The sequence below is a fragment of the Sitophilus oryzae genome, unplaced genomic scaffold (genome assembly GCF_002938485.1).
Source record: "Sitophilus oryzae breed Bouriz unplaced genomic scaffold, Soryzae_2.0 scaffold_1576_pilon_pilon, whole genome shotgun sequence".
Classification (NCBI taxonomy): Eukaryota; Metazoa; Arthropoda; class Insecta; order Coleoptera; family Curculionidae; genus Sitophilus; species Sitophilus oryzae.
In genome coordinates, this window is record NW_022146254.1 from 5,384,238 (window position 1) to 5,407,833 (window position 23,596).

Genomic DNA, 23,596 nt, shown 5'->3' on the forward strand with positions numbered 1-23,596 from the left:
TCTTTAAAGTTTTTAGAGCTATAGAGTGTATATACGTTCATTTTGTGTTGTGGATTGTGACAAAGTGCTTACTAAGTGCCTACGATATTGTTTATTAATTATTTTAAAGCAAAATATGGAAGTACTCTAAAAAGAATGCTTGCAAAAGGTGATGCTGGGAGTTGCTGTTCTTAAAAATGCATTATCCGAGTATTTAATACGATTTATACAGTTAATTTTCTATACTGTATACATATAAGGTGTTTAAATAAATAAACTAAATAATGAACGTTTTGCATCCGGCAACCAATAATGTACGTGTGTGTATTATTGGTTGCCGGATAAGGACTAATAACCATGACAAGGACTACAATGACGTCACAAAGCGAGTAGTTTTCGCATGCACCTGGCGGACACTTTTGGCTGAATGAGCAGTCCTATTAGGTTAACTGTTCTTGGGTAAATAATACATTTTAGTACTGCAGAAAAAATTAAGATTACAGTTAATTAACCAAGATTAGATTTCTACAGTTTTTTTCACAATATTTTGAAGTAATCACTTGTCACTAAAAATTTAAATATATTATGCGCTCCAATCGCTCCAATTGTAACAACTTATTTCTTTGTAAAATAAAATAAACTACTTTGAAATTAAAATGACAGACACATCTATCACTGTCAAGGATTTTGTCGTTGGACAGACTATACCTACCATATCTCCATTTCTGAATTATACAGGGTCGCTTTTATGTATGGAAACGGTCGATTAGGTAAAATATAGGAGGTACCGCAAAAAGTTAAATACAAAAGTTATTGGATTTTTAAATATCTATTAGCTAGTAATAAATTAAGTATACAGGGTCGTTCATAAAGTCGTGGCACATCAAAGTCTCATTTTTTTAAATAGAACCCCCTGTATATTATTACATATTTCAATTCTAAGCAAAAGTCAAAATACACACAATGTACCTCAAAGCAACCGTTTCCGAGTTATTGACTTTTGAAAATATCACTTAAACAATTCGATTTAATTAATTTCGATGTGTTTGGTTTGATTTAATGATGCCATTCTGCCGAAACTGTGATACTGTTGTAATGGGTTTTTAAATTCCTATTAGCTACTAGTAAATTTAAGTATACAGGGTCGGTCATAAAGTTGTATCATATCAATTTATACATCTATAAATGTGAACTTGAGAACTAATGTCAAATATTATTAAGTATCACAGTTTCGGCAGAAAATAAAACTGAACATATCGAAATTAATTAAATCAAATTGTTTAAGTGATATTTTTAAAAGTCAATAATTCGGAAACGGTTGGTATGAGGTACATTGTGTTATTTCGCTTTTTGCTTAGAATTGAAGGAGGAACCGAAATATGTAATAATATAAAGGGGGTTCCATTTAAAAAAAATGAAACTTTAATGTGCCACGACTTTATAACCGACACTGTAAACTTAAATTTATTACCCGCTAATAGATATTTATAAACCCTATAATTTTTATATTTAACTTTTTGCGGTAGGGGAGCAGGGGGCACGTTGTTACACGGGTAAGAATTTACACGCCGTTTTTACCGAGATTTTAAACTCTTTGGTGGATATAAGTGGACTCATTTGTTTTCTTATAACATCGTGCATTACATAAAAATGATCAGTGACCCCCAAAGCGCCAAGCTGCTAAGTTGTGTGCATGTGTTTCGATTTGAACTAAGTAAGTAAACAAATCCTTTACAAAATTTTTGATTTCTGATGCCTATATTTTTAATTTCCTCAAAAATTTAAACCTTGAACGTTCATAATACATCTACCTTTAATTTGCAATGTTGTTTTTTCAACTATCGAGATCCATTAATGCTGCCTTCAATTTATATTTAAAAACGTGCCATGGGGCAGGTAGTTACAATTTTTTGGGGTAAGTTGTTACATGTAACAAAAAAATACCATGCCTTGTATCGTTCGTCTTCATATTTTAAAAATTATAAATACCCTTTGTTTTTTTTTCAGAATGAGAAACTATAAAAGAAACACAGAAAGAGGTACAATTAGTCAATATGTCTATGAATATGCTGCAGCAGAAGTACTGCAAAATAAAACGGACATTCGTAAATTAAGCGAAATGTTTAACTTGTATCCGATGGCCTTATCCAGCTATGTCAGAAAAAACAAAAACAACGAATCTTGTTCATTGGGTTGCGTTAAACCTAGATTGGTATTCTCACAAGAAACAGAACATAAATTGGCTTCTTATCTACTCAAAAGTTTAGAAATATATTTTGGATTACTACCAACAGAAGTCCGAAAACTAGCTTACTAATGTGCTGTAAAACTCAAATTAACAAATATTCCCCCCATCTGGCTTAAAAATAATATGGCTGGGCCGGAACCAACGTTAAAGATTTTTTGACAATCTGCAAGGCTTACTCCAAAAATATGAATTCACTGCTTAGCGCATATGGAACGTTGACGAAACAGGTGTCACAAAGGTACAGAAGCCTAAAAAATAGTTGCTATCCGTGGACAAAAATAGGTCTATGCGATATCATCTGCCGAAAGAAGAATACTTATAATACTTGCATGTCCCATAAATGCTGCTGGAAATTCAGTTCCGCTGATGTTCGTGTTTTCCAGAATGAAATACACGGATCTTTTTCTCGATGCTGTAGATATTATAATTAATCATAAATGTTAAAGGCTGTTTTAAGTGATATCTTTTGTTTATAACGCTTTGAAATAATAAAAAAATGATTTATTATTGATGATTTTGTTTATGTATCTACCGTAACATCGTGCCCCGAAGCTGTAACAACTAGCCCCAAATCGGGGGTAAGTTGTTACAATCGACGCATTTGGTTAAATTGTTCATTGTGAAAAAATTACATAAATTTTAATAACTTTTCAATCATATTTTAATAGCTGAATAGACATACTAACGATTAAAGCAATCAAATGTATAAATTATTTAAAAGCTTTAGTTATATTGACAATTATCTAAAAATTGTAACAACGTACCCCCCGCTCCCCTACCTGCTATATTTTACTTAATAATCGATCCTTTCCATACATAACAGCGACTTTGTATTAAGGCTATACTAGTTGGAAAATTCCTTGAAATTATAATAATTTTGGAATGAGATTTTGGAGAGAACAAATGTAACGGATGAAAAAATTAACAGTTATAGTACGTTCCTGGATTGTCTTACAAGAGGAAAAACATTATTATTAACATTTCGAGAAAAATGTATTTTTCATAAAATGTTTTGATTGTTCTAAAATGGTTAATCTTGTTTATACTTTTTGAAATGTTCATACCGTTTTAAAGAAAATTAAAATTCGGTCTTTTACTATGAACTCCTCTGATATTGAATTTTTGCTTTAACATTAAATGGTTTTTAAATGACCATATCTTCATTCCGCCCTTTTCTTTACAGAAGTAAAATTAATATTTTTCTTATGTACTCTGCTCTCGGGTCTGTGCAACACCTGGCAATCATAGTTTCTATGCGTCATACGAAATACCGTATGAATGGAAAAAAACGGCGTCAGTGACGGCTATGAAATGAAGATCGCAGTCATTTTATATGTAAATTTATATGGGAAATGTCATCGATCGTAATTTTCCAGCCAACTGGACGCCGTCTTTTTTCGATCATATGGTATATATCGTTAATATATTTTTAGCTCATAGTGAATTCCAAAAAGCTAAATATGACATCATTATTTTCTACACTAATTTGGTTATGGGTTTAGCACTTAGAAACACTTTTTTAAATACCAGACTTGTCTTGACAATTCCCAGTACTCCTCGAGCACTTTTAGAAGGTTTGAAAACTTTATATGCCATTAAAGCCGAGTAAGTATTATTGCGTAAGTACTATTAATATTAATATAGAAATATCCTTTTTGAATCATAATACTTAAGTATTTTTGCTTGTTAAAATCTCATCACACATATTCATAATTAAAACACATATCACATTTTAAATACATAGTTGAATAAGTGTAATAATAATTTACTTTACTAATTTATTTAAACTCCTTCTGTGTCCTCCTTTCTTGAGTTATAACTCATCGGTCTCAGGTCTTTGATAAAATTCAATATCTGAGACGGTTTTATAGAGGTTTGTTCTCCATTTGCGATATCAATGCATGAATGGTTATCGTCTCGGCGCTCTCAATGATGAGGTGTTCTGGTGTTTCTCCATTTCCCCCGTAGAATCTCCATTCGCCGTTGTTTCTTAGTTTCAATCTACTGATGTGTTCATTGAGGTACGTTAAAAACACCACCGGTGAAGCTGTGCGGAAACCCCTTAGTGACACTGGGAACACTAATAATGAAAGTTCCAAGGGACCTAACTCAAAGGGAACTACAGGAGAGGGACACTTGCGCGAGATCATCCTCCACAAGTAGTACACAAGCTACCACCTCCTCCAGCAAAGGTCGGGAGCTTACCTCTAGACCGGGGTTTCTTAAACTTTTTGTAGTCACGGACCACTTTCGCAATTTGTACAATTCCACGGACCCCTATCAGAAATAATAGAGGAAAATAAAAAAAACTTATTTACATAAAAAGAAAACGTTTATTAGTAGATTTATTACACGTACACAAGCAAATTAGTGAGAAAGATGCAGCTGTTTAGCCTCAATGAGAACGTTAAATTGTGGGGTTATCTTCGACAAGGCAAGGCGCATATTATCTGCGACGTTCAATCGGTTGCGACTTTTTGTTTTTATTGAGACCAGAACCAAGAACCCTGCCACGGGGCAAAGGTACGTAATAGCAAATTGTATCAGAATGGACATAGCTCGCTTGACAAGAACAGGGTAAGTTTGACTTAAAGAACACCAAAACTTGTCAAGATCATTTGCATGAAATTCAGCTTTCAAAACTTCTTTTGATCTCATGTCAATTAAGTCATCTTTAATGAGATCTTTTTCGCTGATATTATCATTTGCATGAAATTCAGCTTCAAAACTTCTTTTGATCTCATGTCAATTAAGTCATCTTTAATGAGATCTTTTTCGCTGATATTATCCGTGTCGATTATAAATGGACCCCGCACACACATTTCATTTTCAAGCGATTCTATAAGTCAAAGTAGCCTTCAAAAGAAGTTTGCAATATATCCAAATGCTTAGGCACCTCTTTCTGTAGCATTTTTGATATTGTGTTGCCGTCACCGTGCTATTAACTCTTCAAACATCGGAAAATTTGCAAATTTACCAGATTCCACCCTCTTTTTCTGTCCTCAACTCAAACAACCGCTTTAAGACCTGTCCCCTTGACAGCGAACGAACTTCTGTGTAGTAAAGCAGCACTTCATGTTCTGACCCAATCTTTTGACAAAGTCTTTTAAACAGGCGGTGCCGCGGTGGTTTAAGGCTCTTGCTCTGATGAAGTTCATTATTTTGACATATGTAGACATTTTTCAGGAAGCATTCATTCATTCATTCTTCATTCTTCAGAAATATAGGTAAGTCCGTGAAGCCAAGGCATGTCGATGTAAGACACAATGAGTTATTATGACATGAGGGATCTCTTTCTTAACCAAAGCCGTAAAACCAGATGTATTACCAAGCATTGCGGGAGCTCCATCGGTGCAGATACTACAAAGTTTAGTCTTCCAGTCTATATTTTGTTCGTTGAAAAACCTTTTTGTTATTTCAAAAACATCTGAAGCCTTTGTAGTCTCTCAAAGCGAATTACAAAAAAGAAACTCTTCTCTAATACTACGTGTGTCTTGTTGTACGTAACGGACAAATACCAAGAGTTAGCTACATTGTGAGACATCGGTGCTTTCATCCAATTGAATGCTGAATGGAAACGGTGAAGCAATTAATTCTTCAACAACTTGTAAAACATTTGACGACATTTCAACAATTCTAGAATGAATAACATCGTTTGATAAGGGAACAGCTTCAACTTTGTTTTTTTTTTATCCTTACGCTCATCGCTTAGTGTTTAGTGATTAAATACCTACCAAATTCGCCGCCCTACACTATTTCTTTTCTTAGTAAATATGTTTACAGTTAACTGGCGTAACGCGGACCGCGGACCCCTGATAAACACGCTATGGACCCCTAAGGGGTCCGTGGACCACACTTTAAGAAACCCTGCTCTAGACCCAATAAGTGACACAAGCTACCGTTTGGTCTACCCGACCTGGATCAATCAGGCGGGCTATATAGACGATCCTCTGAGAGTAGGTTTTAGTAGATACCTCCGACTGCTCCACGAAGGACTTGCTCCAGAAGAAGCAAAAGCGAAAACACTGCTTGGAAAAGGGGAGAGTGAAGGAACCAAGAAACAGCCTGGTAGTGTGAAACAGCCTGGTAGTGGTAGTATCTCCACCAAAGGGCAAGAGAGGGAACGACAATCTCTTACCTCTGCTCCGGCAAGCAGAAAAAAAAGCCAGCATGGAAAGCCGTCCAACACCGGGAGGCAATCAGGGACGTATCATTTCCTATGCCTCTATTGCTGAACAAGTGAAAATGGCGGTGCTGCCAAAGTAGCCCTGACCACTGAGCAGTAAGCGGCTTTAGAGGAGGCGACACTGGACAAAGTAGTGGCGACCGGAATTGTAAAACAACGTTCTACAAAATATTGGTCAGTTTGGAAATTGCACGTAAGCTTAAAAATTGGCAAAGGCCGGGACTGGTTGCAGTGAAGGGAGAAAACATCTCAAAAGGAGCGGCCATCATGGTCTTTCTGCCGAGGAGCAAGGGAAAAGACACCACCTTTCTGCTGAGCCTTATCTAGACTCAGAACACCAATGTAAGGACATCGAGTTGGCGAGTCATCAACTTGAGGGAGAAGCTTCATAGTCAGGTTCTCACAATAGGAATTGATCTCAAATCCAAGGAGGCAATAGAGAAAGAGGGATAGATCCTCTATTATAGATACGGGAGAACACCGGTATCAGGTCTAGGGATGGACCATGTTAAAGAGGCGGAGAAAATTAAGACAGATCCTCCAGCCTTCACCTCACGGGTACCTCAGCCTGAGGTAAACTCTTGACTGTGAAGGGCACGGCAGGCCGGCAGGCCAAACTCTAACCGTGGAAGGGTGTATACCCTCGGAGGAAGAACATCTGTTGTCAGAGGAGGATGGGAAATACCCTGTCTCCCCTTCAACATGTATGACGGGTTATAGACTGTATGATGAGCTATAACTCAAGGAAGGGGGACACAATAGATCTTTAAGGTCGCAGTGATTAACCCTCCCTCCCACTCATTCTATATTCTACATTTTATAAGTCCTGAAAAAATTTCTTTGGGTGTCTTAGACCGTTCCACTTTAAGTTGGTTTCCACTTTTGAAGCAAAACGGTTCTAGTCCAGTTAGTTGCTCCTTTTCTAGCTAGATCGTTTGCTTTTTCGTTACCTTCTATCCCTTGGTGGGCTGACATCCATAATAGGAGGGCTCTATTTTCTTTACTTAATTTGTTCAGCTTCTCTAGGCATGTTTTGACTAACTTCGAATTGATGGTTATTGAGTTGATCTTAAGAAATGTGTATACTCTATAACAATATTTTCAGAATAAAGGATCTATAAAATAAATGCCATAATATGTGGTGTTTAATAAAATTGCAATAACTCCATTACTATCAATTTATTTAGGACAAGCGAAATAGGAAATATATGTTTTGATTAAATAATGTTTCGATATCTAGTACCCTACATTTTATATTCTAATACTTGTTTTATAAAAAATAAATTAAAATATTTTCTCCGATTGGAAATATTGCTGTTTCGTATTGTTATTATTTAATTAAAAATCGCTTAAGTTAAAGAACATCACGCGAATGGAAAAGAACTTGAACTGTAATTAAAGTTCAACGAAGCGGATTTAAAATTAAAACGACATTATAATATTGTGCAATTTGAAAATTGCTTTGCTTAATGTGTTTGTCCTACAGCTTAATGTGACTTTTGTTTGGAATCCAAATTATACAATGGTGTTAAAGGCTGTGTTTATTTTTGTCTATCCATTTTTGATATACATTATTTTAATTTAATTAACTTAGTAGATACTTTTTACTATTTATAATACTCAATCACAGGCCCAAAAATTTTATTTTAATCTTTGGTAGTACCATAAATTAATACTAGATATAGAAAGTGGTCAAATTATTTATTTTTATATTAAATTTCAAAATTTTGATCCATCAAAAATACCATCAGTCGCTCCATAGCCATACGCTTCGCTCATTTTACAGATCATATATTTTGAAATCGATCGATTTTGAGCGCATTTCGGAATTCTCGTATTGTATAAATTAGGTTGCATCCAGCTTAGCCTTGCTGGAAAAATAGAAACGTGTACAAGCATAATGTACTTTATAATTTTTAATTTAAACGAGTACATATTAAAATTATTAACAACGAAAACCGCTTATTGTGTTAGCTTCTTATTGTGCAAATTCAATTAATTCTGTTACTTTAAATACAATTTTTATTTTATTTGTTTTTAGGGATGCTACAACCCTGAAGCTAATTCCCTCACCGATTGTTGCCGAGGAGTGTCGTAAACAATTCGCTGCTGAGAGATCTGTTTTCATTCGAAAGGAAGTAGAATCTATTCTAGACGTAATAGTGGATCATGTGTGTACACAAGGGTATGCTCATATAATTTATCTTTATAACAGCATCATCGTCTACGGACAGAGAATTATCTGAGACGATGGTACTATCATTTCAAGTTTGTGTTCGAATATGTTTCATACTTAGTTCACTATCGGGTCAACTAATCATATAATAAAATATAAGTGTTATATGATATTTTAAAGAAAGTTGGATGTTCGTTAATGTCGCAAATAGTGATTTCCTTAAGCATTTATTGGGGTAAATAAGGTACCAATGGTATAGGTACTCACATTTCAGCTATGGTCTGGGCTCTTGACATCTTGGTCAGCTTGATAATTCTCGATTCTGAATATACCGAATTACTAGGAGTTGCAGATAAGCACCTACCCATAGCTTGAAATATGTTACATCCACGAATTGGGCAAACGAATATGCCGGGTAGTTGTGACAAGGCTATGTGATACATGATGCTCCAAACAATGTTACATCATAGTCATCATCATTCTCAGCTTATTAAACCATTTTCAATACTGCTGTAGTTTCCTTCACATGTTTAGATACTCTCTTTGTTGTTGGGCCCATTGTTGTCTATTGTTGGCTATGCGGGCCCAAGTTATCCCTGCTAATTTCCTAATATCATGGTCCCATCTCAGGTTTGGTCTTCCTCTAGGTCTCTTATTTCCTCGTGGGTACCAGCCTGTAATTTCCATCTGTTGTCTGTCCTTTTTGCCAGGTGTCCTGCCCATTGCCACTTGAGGGATTTGATTCTGTGGATGACATCTACCTATTACCTGGGTCTTTTGTTGTATCCACTCTGTTCTTTTACGGTCTTTCTTGGTTATTTGCAGCATATTTCGTTCCATTGAATATTGTGCGACCTGCAGTTTTTTCTTATAATGTCCTTTTTAAGAGTCCAGGTTTCGCATGCATAGGTCATGACTGGTAGTACACATTGGTCGATTGTTTTATTCTTTAGATAAAGTGGCATTCTAGATTTGAATATGATTGAAGTTCTTTCATAAGTACTCCATGCTAACTTAATTCTTCTGTTGATTTCTGGTTGTAGAAATCCCGAGCTGTGTATTAGTTGTCCCATGTATATGCATTCTTTTACTATTTCGAGTTTTGTGTTATATATTAGAATGTTTTTTCTGTCTACTAGTTCGTTGTACATTACTTTAGTTTTTGTTAAATTCATTTTGAGAGCTACTTTATTGCTGGCTGTATTTAGTTAGTACATTTAGCTGTATTTAGTTAGTACATCATAGTATAGTAAGAAGAACAATATCCAAGGCTCGACAGAATGCCCTGGAGATTTATTGGCCCGTATTTTTTATATAACAATGCAGATATTCCAATTTTAGTAGGTTAAACAAATGACGATAGTCTTGCAATAAATAATACTAAATGCAGTGTGGAAAATGACTGTATCTTTAGTGTTAATTTGTTTTGTACGTTTCTTTTTTAGGCGTTACTATTGTGTGCGTAAGAAGGCTTCAGAGATTTTGAAACAAATATTGGTGCCTGCAGTTATGCCTGTATCACCGCCGCCGGTGCCGCGCCGTAGAAACTAACGATCGCATTGTGATCCGATTCAATTCTCACGATTCTTTTTTACGGCTCATCGTTCAAATCTTATGGATCCGTGCTGGCCACGATTCAGTTGAACGAACCGTATTGTAAGCAATAAATCAATTCTCAAGATTCATTGAACGCACTATCGCATTGTGATCTGATTCGATTTTTAGGATTCTTTTTTACGGCTCATCGTTCAAATCTTATGGATCCGTGCTGGCCACGATTCAATTGAACGAATCGTATTGTAAGCAATGAATCAATTCTCACAATTCTTTGAACGCACAATCGCATTGTGATCTGATTCAATTTTTACGATTCTTTTTACGGCTCATCGTTCAAATATTATGGATCCATGCTGGCCACGATTCAGTTGAACGAACCGGATTGCAAGCAATGAATCGAATCTCACGATTCATTTTTAATACTCGTTCAGATGAACAACTCGTTCAATCTTTGCCCACCTCTAGTTGGAACCTTTGGTTTCCAACCTTTGGTGTTGTCCTTAACTATAATCCCAGAATTTTGCCATCTTCTTGGCTTCCTGACTCGAGCGTTTCCTGGTTCGGACTTAAAAGCTTCAATCTCATTCATATCTACATAACAGATGCTCTTTTTTTGTAAAAAGTCCAAAATGTCGAAATTGTTTATCGAATTTTTCGAAACAAAACTTTTTTTAAATTTATTTATAGAGCTGAAGATGATGAATATGATATGATGAGAACATCACTGGGTACGCAATTCACGACATTCACGGAAGACACTGGATCATTCATTGAAGATCTGGTCGTTGACCCTGTAAGTTACTGGGCATATTCAAAGTTTTATTTATAAAATAGTAGTAATTATTTATGGCTACTTTTTTATTACATTGAAAAAGTAACCATCAAAATAGCAGCTATTTTAAATGATAAGAGGAGAGGTTTTAAAGTCAACTTTATGTTGATTTAATTGAATTACTTTATTAATATAATGTTTGAAGCATTTGAAGATGACTTCAAATTTCTGTTTCTCTAACTTGTTTCTCTAAATATATTAAATCAGTTTAAAATGAATTGTCTTTAAAATTTCAACGACTTTATATGTATTTAATACCGTATTTAAAGAGGCAGATATTTAAAAAAAATTATGGATGGCTCAAAAAAAAATTCAGCCTACAAGTAGGTACTTCTATACCGGGCGCGTCTGAAAAGTGGCTTGGCTCTTCCTTATAACTTTTTTGATTTTTTTTAGATAAAAAACGAGAGTTGGTATGCTAGGATATGACATAAATTAGGATTGATTGATATATTCAATTCTTTTCGGTCACTTACTGTTACACAGGATATGACTACAACTTTTGATTTTTAAATGGCACCTCTGGTATTTTTTACTTCATTTGATAGAAAATTACGTTTTGAATAGAATTACATAGCATGTCATTCATGTCAACTTTTACAGTTTGAAATACTAACAAAGATACTAATTAAAAAAATTATTAAAATTTAAAATACGATTTTTTTGTCAAAACTTGATATATGATATGTCATTCTATTCAGAGTGTCATTTTCTATCGAATAAAGTAAAAAACACCGAGAATGCCATTTAAAGATCAAAAGTTGTAGTCATTTCCGATGAAACAGGAAGTGACCGAAAACAATTGGATATATCGATCAATCATAATTTATGTCATACTAACATACCAAATCTCGTTTTTTTTAACTGAAAAAAAATATTATAGGGGCGAGTCACTTTTGAGACGCACCCGGTATAGAAGAGTATTGTGTGCAAAACACTCCTTCGGAAGGTGTGGAGGTCGCGGGAATACACAGGAATTTTCTCGCTAGATTTGACAACTTTGGATATTTTTTTTTCATTGGCTTCCCACCATTTTAGTGGACATCTATTTTTGTCGAGATCTTGCTCTTGAATGTATCTTTCAACTTCATTAAACTTATTTCTGCTTGATGGTTTCGGGAAGAGAAAATCCATTGCACTTGAGCTCTCTGCATTTCGCTCTTCTTTGCGTGAATTATTACATCTTTCTAATATCAGTTCCAGATATCTAAGTGCATTTTTTTATTTTCAGGCAAGGAGCTTTTAAATCTAGGATCAATGATTGAAGACTTGTCAAAAATTGTTAAGTCTGCATCTTCATCTTCTATGTTCATATCGTTCATATTCAACTGGAATGTTCTATTTATTTCTTCAGTAACAGTGGTTTTAAAAAGATTTACAGGTTCGCATAGTAAATCATCTTCACTTATAACTTAAAAATTTTTCACTAAAGACGTCATAAGAGTCATCATAAGAGACGTCACTAAAGACGCCATCGATAATGTTACATGTTCTTCGGCTGATAGTAATGAAGTTGCTTTTTCAAAGGGTTCAACAATCGTAACAAATTTTTCCATAGGATCCAGATCTTAAATCCGGACTTAAATCCGGATCTTAAATCCGAATATACAGGGTGCTACAAATTCGAGGTACGAGCATTGGTAACTCGGTAACCGTAATAGATACGAACGTGGTTAATTTGGAGCAAAGTTGCGCTTTAGGATGTTCACCAAGATGCCATCAATTTTTTTTTAAATTTCAAGGATTGCTGAGTTTTTTGGAAAAAACGGATTTTTTTGAAAATCAATTTTATTTTTTCCTGGCATTACTTTTTAGAAAATCAAAAAACTACTTGCACATTCTCATGGCTACGTTATTAGGGCTATCTGATAGTATTAAAAAATAGAAAACAAATTTCTTGCAGTAGAGGTATATAATAAAATTATATAAGGATTCTTGCCACTTAACTGCTAATATAGAAATTTAATTCTACGCTGTGTTTGTCATAATGCGGATCAACCTGCTCAAACCCTCTCTGCGCTGTGGTTGTCATTTTGTGGATCTCCCAAGCTCACCTGATGATGGAGTAGGGCTCCGAAACCGGTAGTGAGAGCAGGTTGATCCGCATTATGACAAACACAGCGTAGAATTAAATTTCTATATTAGCAGTTAAGTGGCAAGAATCCTTATATAATTTTATTCTGATAGTATTTTTAGATTTTCAAATTAGCGGATAATTTGTGAGATACAGTGGCCAACTTAATTTTTTTAAATATGGACCTGCATTTTTTATTTCAGATTTTGAAAGAACTCGGTCTCCTGAGTACCATGATATGCCACACTTAATATTATTTTTGTTTGGGACATTTGCACATTTGAACATAATTTATTTAAACTAATTTCAAGTCCGGCTCTCTTTTTTTTAAAGATTTAGTCTATTTATCGTTACAATATTGATAATTAATCTTTCAAACTTAACAATGACGTGGGGTAAAACATTGAATACGGAAAATCAAATGCAATAACTAAAGGGGCATTACCTGACGTCATTTGTAAAAGTGAAATCAATACATTTCAACATTTACAATAAAGAGTACAAAATGCATTCGGAACTATAACAAGAAGTTATGTTCAAAGAGCTATAAACAATAAATAAGATTGAACAAAAAAAAATTGTGCATTAGGGAGGGTGGTAACCCTTTCGAACATGTAGAGCATTAGAAACTAGTTTATAGAAGTTGATTTATTTATAATAACTACGACTAATATTATGAATATTATTAGATCGTACACTGAGATTCCAAATTCACAATAAATAAGTTAAAAATAATATCTTTAAATTTCTGACCTGGATATTATTTATTTGAATCTTTGAATTGGCTCAATTTTCCTTATTCAATGTTAATTAGCGCTGATCAGTATTGTTGCGATGAATATAATCAGATTAAATAATTTAAAAAACCAGAGTCGTACTTGAAATTATTTCAAATAATAATTAAATAGTTTTGTTGTCGTTAAGGTACCCAAAACAAAAAAGTATCAAGTGTGGCATATCATTATACTCAGGAGACCGAGTTCTTTCAAAACCTTAATGCCTTAATGAAATAAAAAATGCAGGTCCGTATTTAAAAAAATTAAGTTGGCAATAAGAGTACTATCAGATAGCCCTAATAAAGTAGCAATGAGAATGTGTAATTATTTTTTTGATTTTCTAAAAAGTAATGACAGGAAAAAATAAAATTAATTTTCCAAAAAATCCGTTTTTTCCAAAAAACTCAGCAATCCTTGAAATTTTTTAAACTTTTTTGATGGCATCTTGGTGAACATCTCAAGGCGCAACTCTGTCCCAATTTAACCATCTTTGTATCTATTACGGTTTCCGAGATACCAATGCTCGTACCTCGAATTTGTAGCACCCTGTATATACCCGGATCGATCCGGTTCCGGATTGTACACTTTAAAAAATCCGGATCACATCCGGATCTGATCCGGATTGAAAAAGGATCCGGATCTGATGTACAGCACTAGGTTATAAGTATTAAAATATATCGAAAAATTAATGCATCATTTTGATTTCTATTTAGGAAGAAAAATCTGTGAGTAGTTCTCAACCGTCGAAAAATATATCCTGTATGGGTCCACAAATTTCTGCAATAAAAAGAACTAAACCTATGTGGGATACTCGTTCCGCTGTGACGACGGAATTTTATTTAGAACACCAAACGTATATGGATTGTAGTAAGTACAAAAACGAATAATTGGGTATACTTTAATTAACTCAAAAGGATCAAGTCTACTTGGTAGTGCGGGCGCTAGCCTATGTCTCGTGTACAGTTATATGTCCCCTAAGTTTTTGTGCGGCGTTTTATTAAATATGTATAAGAGCTTAAAAACCAACTGGTCACACGCTCCAGATCGTGGTCGTTTAGTCGCCATATTTAAAAATGGCCGACATGTTACTAATTTTTTATATATTTTAATATCTTCCTAACAAACGGTCGGGATTTTAGTTTTAAAGGTTATTATACTCATTTTTTGACCACAAACAAATTTTGCGAATACATATTTTTTAATTGTAGTTCTTTTGAGGAAATTATAATTTAAAAATATGGAACCATGGAGCGTTTTAAGCGCGCTAATAAAAATTCGTTTCAAAATAATAAAAGTATATACAGGGTCCGGCAATAGTGCGTCGGGCATCTGTAGCTCCTAGAATAAAAAACTTTGGAATTTTGTTTAAGTGCAGACCTAAAGTATGCACCAGCATGTATTTCCGGAAAATATTTTAACTTGTATAGGGTGGCTCAAAAAAGTGTGAGTGGATCTGGATGATTTTTTTAAAATGGAACACCCTGTATATTATTGCATTTTTGGCTTCCTTTCAGATCATTTTTCAGAATCCTAAGATATGAGTAAATCTATTTCGATAGTTTCAGAGATATTAAAAAATAAATCAAAAATATATTTTTTTCAACCCTTCTTAAAAAAAATATTAAAAATACAAGAACTGTTCTGAAATCAAAACTCTATTAGATATTTACTTTAGATGGTCTGTTCTTACTTTGCTATAAATATGGTAATCGTAAATCATACAGGATGTTCAATATTTTACGCCAAACTTTCAAAAATATAAAATAATTTTTCTTGTTTTTTTTAAATGGAACACCCTGTATATTATTTTTTTATTTGATGGAGAATTAAAAAATTAACATTTTTTGTATTTAGAGTATTTCAAAATTTTTAATAGTTTTCCGGATACCCGCAGTATTATTTCATATGGCGCTTTCAATGGTAAAATATTGGAGAAAAATCATTGGGTGGCTTTGATAAAAATTTACTGTAGAAACTGCCATATGAAATACAAAACCGGGAATATCTGCGGAACCGTTAAAAATATTGAAATACTCTAAAGGCAAAAAATGTTAATTTTTTAATTCTCCATCTATTGAAAAAATAATATACAGGGTGTTCCATTTAAAAAAACAAAGAAAAATTATTTTATATTTTAGAAAGTTTGGCGTAGAATTTTGAACATCCTGTATGAATTACGATTTCCATATTTGTAGCAAAGTAAGTACAGACCATCTAAAGTAAATATCTAATATAGTTTTGATTTCAGGACAGTTCTTGGCATTATTAATAATTTTTTTTAAGAAAGGCTGAAAAATATATAATTTTTATTTATTTATTAATATCTCTGAAATTATAGAAATATATTTACTCATGTTCTAGGATTATGTAAAATGATCTGAAAGGAAGCCAAAAATGCAATAATATACAGGGTGTTCCATTTAAAAACAATCATCCAGATCCACTCACACTTTTTTGAGCCACCCTATAGAAGTTAAAATATTTTTCTGAAATACATCCTAGTACATACTTTAGGTTTGCACTTAAACAAAATTCCCAAGTTTTTTATTCTAGGAGCTACAGATGCCCGACGCACTATTGCCGGACCCTGTATATATATATTTTTTTTTTCGAGTGTGTATAACTTTCTCCAAGTTTATATTTATTTTTTATTTATTTATTTATAAACATGTACAATTATTATAATAAACTATAAACAATTTTCAAAATTATCCCACATAAGCTTGAGAGCTTGTGCGTGGGAATAACAATAATTAATAAAAAAAGAAAATTTGTTGCGTAAACTAAACTCTAGCCGTTACATAATAAGTTCACTATATGTATAATCAAAAATAAGAAATAAAAAGAGTTACTTACATATTACAAGTCAAATAAATACTACCGATCTTGTCAGCACTACAAGGCACGGATACCAGAGAGTCACTAATAGAATAGTTTTTTTTTAGAATTTAGATAATATTGCGATAGGAATGGTTTGATATTATCCATTTTTTATTAAAGATTTAAACCGCATCATTGTGGCATTTTTTATATCCACAGGTAAAAGGTTATATAGTTTTGGACCAATATAAAGTAAACAATGTTGTGTTAATTTAAATTTCATAAACGGTATGCTTGAATCTTGTCTTGAATAGGCTCTAGTAAATATATTGTTACAATTATATTATTACTTGTCGATTTTTTGTATTTATGCATGTATATTATTACACTTCTCATGTATAGTTGACGTATATCCAGTACTTGAAAACATGCAAAGGTTTCCTTAGTGGAAAAGTGATATGGTTTAAATAGAGCTATTTTTAAAAGAATTTTTTGTGCTGTTTCTATTTTCTTTAGTAATGTTTTATAAGCAGAGCCCCACGCTGTAATGCCATATAAACTCTGGCCAAATGCAAAATATATCTTTTTTAAGGTTTCAAAATTCATATATAATCTTAATTGAGTGAACAAATAAAACAGCTTTCTGATATTTGAAGTTAAAATGTTAATATGATTATTCCATTTTAGATTGCCATCCAAATGTAAACCTAAATATTTTGTAGTATTCCGATATTCAACATAGCCACCCTCAATGTTTATATTATGTAAGTTAGAAAAAAAAACTCTCCGGGACATTAAATGGAACTGCCACGGTTTTATTCGCATTCAGAGTCAGGTAATCCTCATCCAACCAACATTTAACTTCGTGCAGCCCTTGATTTGCCATTATGACCGTTTCTTGCCACGTTCTCCCTTCAAATAGGATTACGGTATCGTCCGCATACGACGTCATGTTTCCACTATTTAGCTTTATTTCCAAAAAATCATTTAAATATATTAAAAAGAGAACAGGACCCAGAACAGTACCCTGAGGAATACCATACTTTACAAAATTTGAAGTACTAAACACCCCGTTAACTTTTGTGTTAAATACGATTGAAAAAGTGTGCTTGTAATCCCCAAAACTCCCACATTTTCCATTTTTTGTATAAGACGTTTGTGTGGGATCGAATCAAACGCTTTAAATGCATAAGACGTATTCGCAAAAAAATGCGCAACAAGTATAATTTTTCAAATGCATAAAATTATGATGTTTAAGCAGAAAACTTACTAACTTATGTATGAGGGTTCTTGCATTGGTCTAAAACACTACTTTTACATTTACAAAAGTCGCAACACATTATTTTTAATTTTCTACAGAGACATACAGTTTCTCTGAAGCACATCTGGCAACTACATGGACTAGGAAATATTCAGGGTCCTTTTTTCTATGTAACCATAGTTCAACGGATTAAGTTTTTCACATGGTTCCAAAGCATGAATCCATTTGTAGAATTGCAAGTAGCTCCGTTTTATGTGAAGACGGATTGATCTTGAAGTAGGGGCCAAATCTTGAAAGTTTCGTAATTTTTTTATGATGGAACTGATGGAAACGCAACTTATCCATTGTACTCAAGTTTGATGAAAGTGCACGACCAAAAATTCTTCTGCTTGTTTTTCCATTTCTTCATTTAATGGCTCTTTACTAAATTCTAACAAGAGCTTTTCAGCATACGATTCTGCTACTTTCAGAACTGCTAATTTTGTACTAACCTTGCTTGTAGTGTCGTAACCGGTTAAAGAATGAATAGCAGGTAAAGCTGTGAAAACATTAAGTGGTAATCTGCCATCAAACGAGTGAAATGGAATATACCGCAACGTTTTTCCTACTCCAAAGGCAACATAAAGCCCTTTAAGTCCTGCACTTTTCCACTTCTGCAAGTAGTGGTAAAGTGCACTAACAAAAACATCAGTATCGGTAGAACAAATAACTACGTTCTTCAATTCTGCCATTCTTTATACTGAAACACCTTGGCTGACCATCTTTAACAACGTCACCCAGGTAAATGGGAATAGATGCAGTGACAGAATCTTTTTTCCGGGATACCCAATCAACAAAGTATGACTGCAATAATTCTTTGTTTTGACAGAAGGCCCAGTAAGCGTCAAAATCCACAGGAAGGGGTGTGTTGTCATTTGGTGCTCCATATTCCACAGGCTGTTTCCGCGATCGCTTAGCCCTCTCAAATCCTTTCACGCTTTTTCCTTGTAAACGTCAAAAACAATGTCTATGCGATCACTTTTATGAGAGGCTTTGCCTATAGTACTCCAAGTGCTTCACTGATTTTTTAATCGCCTGAAATTACTCACAAGAATGTGTAATTTCAATAAAATTAAAGAAAATATTCCAAATTCCTCCGCTAAGTGGAAATATTAAAAATATCCCAGTAACTAATACATTTGTCAGTAAATTAATTACAATTTTTTTCTTCATAAGAGGAGTAAGTTGATCTTTAAAAATGCAAAATTGGAGCACTTTTTACGGAAATATAGTCAAAAAAAATTTTTTAGAATTTGGCAGCCATTTTTAAATATGGCGACCAAATGACCATGTTCTGGACCATGTGACCAATTTCCTCAACTACTTTTACAGGTGCTTAACAAATCCCCGCAACAAAATTTAGGGGACATACAACGGTACACGTGACATGGACTAGCTCCTAGACTATGGATGCTGTCTGTAGTGTCTGTATCGTATTAACTGTTTTATCCAAGCTAAGTTGGAAGGCCAAATTAATATATCAATAGACGAAGTGATTATAGTATGATATAAAAAAAATTGGCGCCGGGAGGCACGTATAGCCGCCCCTACTAAAATATGTTAATAAAAAGTTGGTAGGCAGTTCTTTTGGTTTCAATTATCTCAAAAACTGCGACTTTGACTGATTTTGATATTATTACAAATTTTGTTGCAAATATTATTCCCAATCTTAAATTGAAAACCGCGTTTCGCTAGCTACTGTAATTTTGGAGTTACGATTTTTTAATATTTTTAACCCTCTCCCATACCACCTTACCAACCCTCCACCCCCACAAAAATTAATGGCCAGACTCTCGGGTCCAGACTCCATTTGAAAAAATTGAGATATGATTAAAGATACGATTTGGGCATCTTTTAACAGGCTAGGAGAAGACGCGAAAAACTATAGACGATCAAATCTATTTTTCCAAGTCACCTTGATTAAAATTAGTGCTTTTAACACAGTTATGACATTCTATATTGAAATTTAAAATACGATATTTTTAAGCGAAAATGTCAAAAGTGATATGCCATTCTATTCAGAGCGTCATTTTCTATCGAATAAAATAAAAAATACCGAGGGTGTCATTTAAAAATCAAAAGTTGTAGTCATTTCCGGTGAAACAGGAAGTGATTAAAAACAATTGAATACGTCAATCAATACTAATTTAAGTCATATACTAACATACCAAATCTCGCTTTTTTATCTGAAAATATAAAAAAGTTATAGGGGTTAGGGAGAGAGAGGGGGAGAGAAACACCCGGTGTATTATTGATCGTGGCCCTAGAAAATAATACCTTCTCTATAAATAAATAATGTTAGAGAGAAAATTCAATCGCAGTTTACTATAAAATGTTTCAATAGACCACAAAATTATTTTGCAACAATATCGCAAATCGCAACTCCTAAAAATTCAAACTCGCAGATAGAAATCGCGGTCCCAGTTTACAAAATCACAATCGCAGCAAAATCACAAATCGCAACAAAGTTGCAAATGGCAGCTACAGTAATACTGGTTGGCTAAATTGAAACTCGCAAATAGAAGAAATCGCAACCGCAGTTTCCCATGAGAGCCAATCGCAGGTTGCGGCTGCCATTTAAAAATCGCTGCGATTGAATCGCAGTTGGCGATTTCTTGGTCATCTCTCTTGGTTTCTATAAAAATGAAGAAAGTAATACATACTATCCAAACATCTTTTTCAAGTTTGAAATATAAATAAATATTTCTATATTTATTTATCTAATCTCGTGTCATTTACAGTGTCGATTTATTGTATTGTTTTTATCATTGCAGTGACCAATGATGAAACTATAAGAAAAATTTACCAGGTAGTTTTGAAAGAAAGAGAGGAATTGCTAGATATGCATTGGTCCATGCCCGGGTTGTTTAGAGACCTTGTAAGTGAAAAAAATCATACTGATTATTTATTGCAATTTATTTTAAAAATAAAAAACATATTAAGAAAACATACCTATTGACTTATCTAATCTATAAGTTTAGCATGATATATTGGTATAATCAATATTTTGTTTATAATATTAATATATTAATTATAATTTATAATTGCAATTAATATATTTTTGGAATACATACACAACTGTGCAACCCTACTTTATAGGATTTATGCCATATTATAGATTTTTTAGAATATACAATATTATACGTTTCAAATACAAAAAATACTCAATGTAATATCCTTTCTTACTCCTCTTCCAACCATACGACCGAGAAAAAAACGACATCAAAGACCTCTGGGGAATGACAATCGATGATAATTTTGGCGAGGTCAAACCCTAGACGTAATTATGCCAAGGCATGTACTCTTCTTTATTCTTTAATAGCGCATGTATTGCTGACCATGTTTGTTAAAAACAGCACAATATAAAGTGGTCAGAAGCTGGGGTTGTTCACAGGGAACCCCTCATTGGAAAAAGCGTAAATTTAAAGAGGCCGTTTTTATTGCAAACAATAGCAACATTTTTAGCAATCCTAGTACGGAAATATCCACGATATTGCAACCACTGATAAAACGCACAAATGCAGGCATTCCTTTGAATAAGAGGCATTCTAAGTGGATAACCTTACAGTGGAAGCGGACTGCACCTAACTTCTTCACGGGTAATGCCTGGTTATAGTAGAAAAAGCTCAGTAGTTTTAGGAATTAGTTTACACTTGATAACGGTCAGTGATCCTTCTGACTGAAACGTTGTGTTAATCAAAAATAAATAAAGACAATGAAAGTCCAAAAAGTTAAAAAAATTATCAATAAATTCCAAATTATTTTCGCGATAAACGTCATAGACATGTTTCTGAGGTCGAATCATACTACCCCTAAAATATTTACACTTAAAGACTCACCCTGTATAATTGCTATTGGCACCACGTGCCAAAACCAAATGATTCCAATTAATTTTAATTCGTGTGTTCCTGTCTAATCTAATCTCTTAATGTTATCGAGGATTAGACATTAGTATTGGTAAACTAATAAATTTACTTTTAAGTAACTTTTTTTTAATAAAGAATAAAGAGATCTTTCGTAATAGATAAGTTATTCTTACCACATCATATTTTTTTCAAATAGGCAGCGCTACTTAAGTACTCCCCCATACTTAAACGTGATCAAGCATGCTTGACAAACATGTGTTGTCAAACGCGCTTGTCATAGCCAGTTTGGTCGTTTGGCTAAATATCTAGGGTAGCGGAGGTTTATTATATATAAGTATACATTGTGTTTCAATTTTCCATTCATCCGGATTTACCCGGACCTTGTACTAGGTCCCGGCTTTAATCGTGAAATCGCTTTTAAACAGTTACTTTAGCTAGATCTCTTATAGCCCAGAGCCTATACAGGCAGAGATTCAACAAATTAGAGACAAGCTGAAATTTGGCATGGAGCTTCATTTTGTAGATCCTTAAACATCCTGAAACCCCAGCGATGAAGCGTTGAGCCCGTCACCCCAAAACCACCCCTACAAGGGGTAAAAATGGCCCTTTTTTTACTTTTTCTTCAATATTGCATTGACCACATGCCATAGTGCAGGTGAGTCCCATTCGCTTGCATGTACATGCTTTTTTACAGCCTCCCGAAGAGCAATTGCAAACATTTTTCTCTAAAACCCATGTAGGAGCAATGGGCTGGTCTGAATGTATTGGATTCATCTCTCGATTTTTCAGATTCCAACCCCAATCTTGCGGTGGTAAATTGTTATTTAACCAAGCCTGTACCTGTAAGTTAAAAATGAGAATTTAGTTTAACATTTGAATGCTACATAAATTTAACTTACCTGATGAAAAACTCTAAGTCCATGATATTTCGCACTATTGGAGGTAGGTGGTAATGAATGCCAAGTTGAAGTTGGTAATAAGACTTCGTTTAGCTACGTACTTACGTTTGATAAAGCATGTATCTGGCACTATCCAAATCTACTTTTTTGTCGAATTTTTAACATATGCTGCTATAAAAAACTGAGATGTAACTACTTCTAACTTCTCCTTTGTAGCCTCGGGATTATAAAATTCTTTTAATAGCTCACATAACTTTTTCTTCTGGATGGTGTTCACTAAATTAATCTTCCCTTTATTGGACACAGCAGACGTTGTGTCACAACCAGATATAGCGTGGACTCTAAGAATCACATTCTTCAGATCCCCCAATTTTTGTTGTAAGGCTGATATGTCGATTATTTTATTTGGTTTTGACACCTTTCCCGGACGAATCATAAACAGTCTCTTGTAGCAATAAGGAATCAGTAACACTATAATGTCCGTATCTTCGCTAACTACTGCTACGGTCCCTTTTGGTAAATTGTCACTTATTGCGACCGCTGTAGTTACAATAAGAGTATCGGCATCACCATCAGCGAATTTAACAATGATTCCATTTTCCAACAATACTTTTCCGGGCGCACGAATGAAGTTGCGTTTGTTGGTGTTTAACACCAACAAAAGCAACTTCATTCGTTGGTGTTTGACAAAAAATCTGCCTTTGGTATGTTCACTGCAGATAAATTCGAGAAAGATACAATTGGTACCATTTTTTTACCGGCAGATCTGTGATTCTGCTTCACAATTTTGGTCTGTATCTCTTCATAGCCATCAAAAACAACAGTGACATTTTTACCATAGTGATATGTTATATAATTATAGTATTGTGAAAAAACAGATCTG

General features: G+C 33.9%; 1 protein-coding gene across 1 annotated transcript in view; it reads left to right on the forward strand.

Annotated features, from left to right (window-relative positions):
* The window catches only part of LOC115879382 (leucine-rich repeat and guanylate kinase domain-containing protein-like), an 83,705-nt gene that overhangs the window by 53,406 nt on the left and 6,703 nt on the right, over positions 1-23,596 (forward strand). The window contains exons 9-13 of the mRNA XM_030896171.1: positions 3,661-3,832; positions 8,455-8,598; positions 10,834-10,939; positions 14,542-14,695; positions 20,723-20,826. Of these exons, the coding sequence (XP_030752031.1) occupies positions 3,661-3,832; positions 8,455-8,598; positions 10,834-10,939; positions 14,542-14,695; positions 20,723-20,826 (680 nt within the window). The remainder of the gene's footprint in view (positions 1-3,660; positions 3,833-8,454; positions 8,599-10,833; positions 10,940-14,541; positions 14,696-20,722; positions 20,827-23,596) is intronic.